Source organism: Geospiza fortis, unplaced genomic scaffold (assembly GCF_000277835.1).
Source record: "Geospiza fortis unplaced genomic scaffold, GeoFor_1.0 scaffold5, whole genome shotgun sequence".
Lineage (NCBI taxonomy): Eukaryota > Metazoa > Chordata > Aves > Passeriformes > Thraupidae > Geospiza > Geospiza fortis.
This window is the reverse complement of record NW_005054421.1, coordinates 366,917-369,897: the sequence shown is the minus strand read 5'-3', so window position 1 is coordinate 369,897 and position 2,981 is coordinate 366,917. Positions and strand designations below refer to the sequence as shown.

At 58.5% G+C, this 2,981-nt stretch overlaps 1 protein-coding gene across 1 annotated transcript in view; it reads left to right on the top strand.

The window, feature by feature from the left end:
* Positions 1 to 2,612, top strand: part of OLFML2B (olfactomedin like 2B) — a 13,024-nt gene extending 10,412 nt beyond the window's left edge. The window contains 3 exon segments of the mRNA XM_031061666.1: positions 1 to 153; positions 611 to 787; positions 1,077 to 2,612. The exon segment at positions 1 to 153 is cut by the window's left edge and continues 69 nt beyond it. Of these exon segments, the coding sequence (XP_030917526.1) occupies positions 1 to 153; positions 611 to 787; positions 1,077 to 1,678 (932 nt within the window). The 3' untranslated portion in view covers positions 1,679 to 2,612.
* The last annotated feature ends 369 nt before the right edge of the window (positions 2,613 to 2,981 follow it).

Sequence of the window (2,981 nt, the reverse complement as noted above, 5' to 3'; positions counted from 1 at the left end):
TGCTCGTGGCCACCCCCGCTGGAGGCTGGAGTGACATGGAGCCCAGCCCAGGAGCTTGGGTCCAGGCAAACACCCCCGCAACGCCGGTCAGCCCGGCCATCCCTGCCACGCCAAAGGAGGGCCTGGAGGAGGAGGACATCAGGAACATCATTGGTGAGTGCCTGCAGGTGCTGCGTCCATCCAGCTTTGTGGGGGGGCTGGCTTGTGCCTACAGTGCATCCTGATGAGCACAGCACACCTGGATTCGGTCACAGGTGGGAGGTGTCATGGAGATGGCAGCTGGGTAGCACTTCACTGGGATGCCAGGTTAAATTATTAACTCTGGAACCTACTGTAGTTTCCTTCCACCTTTAGGAGCTGGGTTGGGCAGAGCAAAAAGAGACAGGACCTCAGATGGTCAGCAGTCTCAGCTGGAGCAGGGACATGGCTGAGGCTGTGGGGAGATGTTTGTGGGGTCTGGCCAGTCCTGCTGGGCCTCACAAAGCTGCACCAGAGCCAAGGTGGCAGGGGGTACCTGCTGGGTGAGCAAGGGGCTTGTGGGGGGTGATGCCTTCAGGGAGAGCATGGCCACCCTGCCTCTGGCCTCACAAGCCTTTCCTTGCCCATGCAGGGCGCTGCAAGGACACGCTGTCCACCATCTCGGGGCCCACCACCCAGAACACCTACGGGCGCAATGAGGGAGCCTGGATGAAGGACCCCCTGGCCCAGGAGGAGCGGATCTATGTCACCAATTACTACTACGGAAACACACTGGTGGAGTTCAGGAACCTTGACAATTTCAAGCAAGGTGGGTTTGCACCATCTCTGATACCATGCTAGCCACCACTGAGCTGATCCAAGCAGCATCCCCGTTCCTGGGGATGCTGCATCGTGGAGGGATGGATGATCTGCCTAGGGACCTTCCACTCTTGGGTGCTGGCACCCGGTGTGCAGGGTACAGAGCATGGGACAGCTCAGGCTGTGGCTGGTGGCCAGGCAGGGAGTGTAGGCAGAGCTGTGGGCAGAGGTGCTGCTGGCATGGCCACTCACCCTACAGCACAGGGAGGTCTCAGCAGCCAGGTGTGTCTGCCCTGCAGGTCGCTGGAGCAACTCCTACAAGCTCCCGTACAGCTGGATTGGGACAGGGCACGTTGTCTACAACGGTTCCTTCTACTACAACCGGGCCTTCACGCGCAACATCATCAAGTACGACCTGAAGCAGCGCTACGTGGCCGCCTGGGCCATGCTGCACGACGTGGCCTACGAGGAGTCCACCCCGTGGCGGTGGCGAGGCCACTCTGACGTGGACTTTGCCGTGGACGAGAACGGCCTGTGGGTCATCTACCCAGCCATCAGCTACGAGGGCTTCAACCAGGAGGTGATCGTGCTGAGCAAGCTGAATGCAGCCGACCTCAGCACCCAGAAGGAGACCACGTGGCGGACGGGGCTGCGCAAGAACTTCTATGGGAACTGCTTTGTCATCTGTGGGGTCCTGTATGCAGTCGACAGCTACAACAAGAGGAACGCCAACATCTCCTACGCCTTCGACACGCACACCAACACGCAGATCATCCCCAGGCTGCTCTTTGAGAACGAGTACGCCTACACCACCCAGATAGACTATAACCCCAAGGACCGCCTGCTCTACGCCTGGGACAATGGCCACCAAGTCACCTACCACGTCATCTTTGCCTACTGAGACCCCCCCACCACAGTGGGGCACTGCAAGCCAGGGGCCACCAGCACCTTTTATTATTATTTTTATTGTTATTATTGTTATTTTGTACAAATTGAAGAGTAAATGATGGGTTTTGTTTCAAGCTGGTTTTTTATGGTGGATTGTAGATCGATCCCCAGGCCAGAAGCACCCCCTTTGTCTTTGCTGTATCCTTGCTTCTGATTTTCCTTCCCAGGGGACGGAGGTCCTCCTTTGGAAGGGCAGGCCCGGCTCTCCTACCCAGGGAAGAGGAGGTGGCCCAGACACCGTCCTCCTGAGGATGTTTTTAGCTGGAGATGATCAGCAATACGCCCTGAACCAGTGCAAAGCTGCACGCACCAGGTCCCAGCGGGATGCTGCTGCCTGCCTGTCCTGGTGGAGGACCTGCATGTCCCATGGGAATGTCCCGTCTCTCAGGACCATCTTCCCAGCTGACGGCCAGCAGGCCCCTTGGAGATCCTGCTGTACAACGGGGCTGCGAGCACAGCTCCAGCAGCCCCTGGTGCTGGTACTTACGTCGAGGACTGTCCCCTCCAGCCGGGGCTCTGCTCTCTGCGGGCCGCTCTGGGGGGCTGGACACACCCCGAGCCCTCACTCATGCCCGGAGGGAGCTGGCGGCAGGAGGGGGATGCTGTAAATACGTGTAGATGGCTTTTGTTTGTTCATTTTGTAACCCAAATAGCTCCCCTTGGCATTTGCTGGTGAAGGCTCTGCTCAGCTGGGCACTGGGCTGCCTGGGCAGGGGCTGGCAGAGCCCTTGCTGTGCCACTCCACCTCCTACATTCCCTCTCATGCCCATGCCAGCCCTGGTGCTGGACCATCACGATCCCCTCAGAGAGGTACAGCCCTTGCCCTCCTGCCCATCAGCATCTTGTATTTACCTGCTGTCAGTAATAAAGGATCCAGTACCTTTGCAGCTGTTCGGGGCTTTCTTTGGCTCTGGTTCACCCTCTGGGTGCATGACAATGCACAGGGGTGTTTTGGATGGGTTTCGGTTGGTTTGGGGAGAGCCAGTTTACACACCAGACGGGGAGAAACACCAGAGGGCTTTAGGCTGCTTGGGACTGGTACTGGGGCAGGGTGACATGCCATGTCCAGCCCTCATGGGCTCCTCTGGCAGGCTCTGGGTGGGCAGCTCAGCAGCAGGAGGGGGGCAGGGGAGCTGTGCCATGGGCACCGCCAACAATGTGCCAAGCAGAGCCACACTGCACAGCCCAAGAGATGGCAGACCAGGGCAAGTGTTCCAGTAGTTTGCCTAAGGAAAACAGTATTAACAAGCACAATA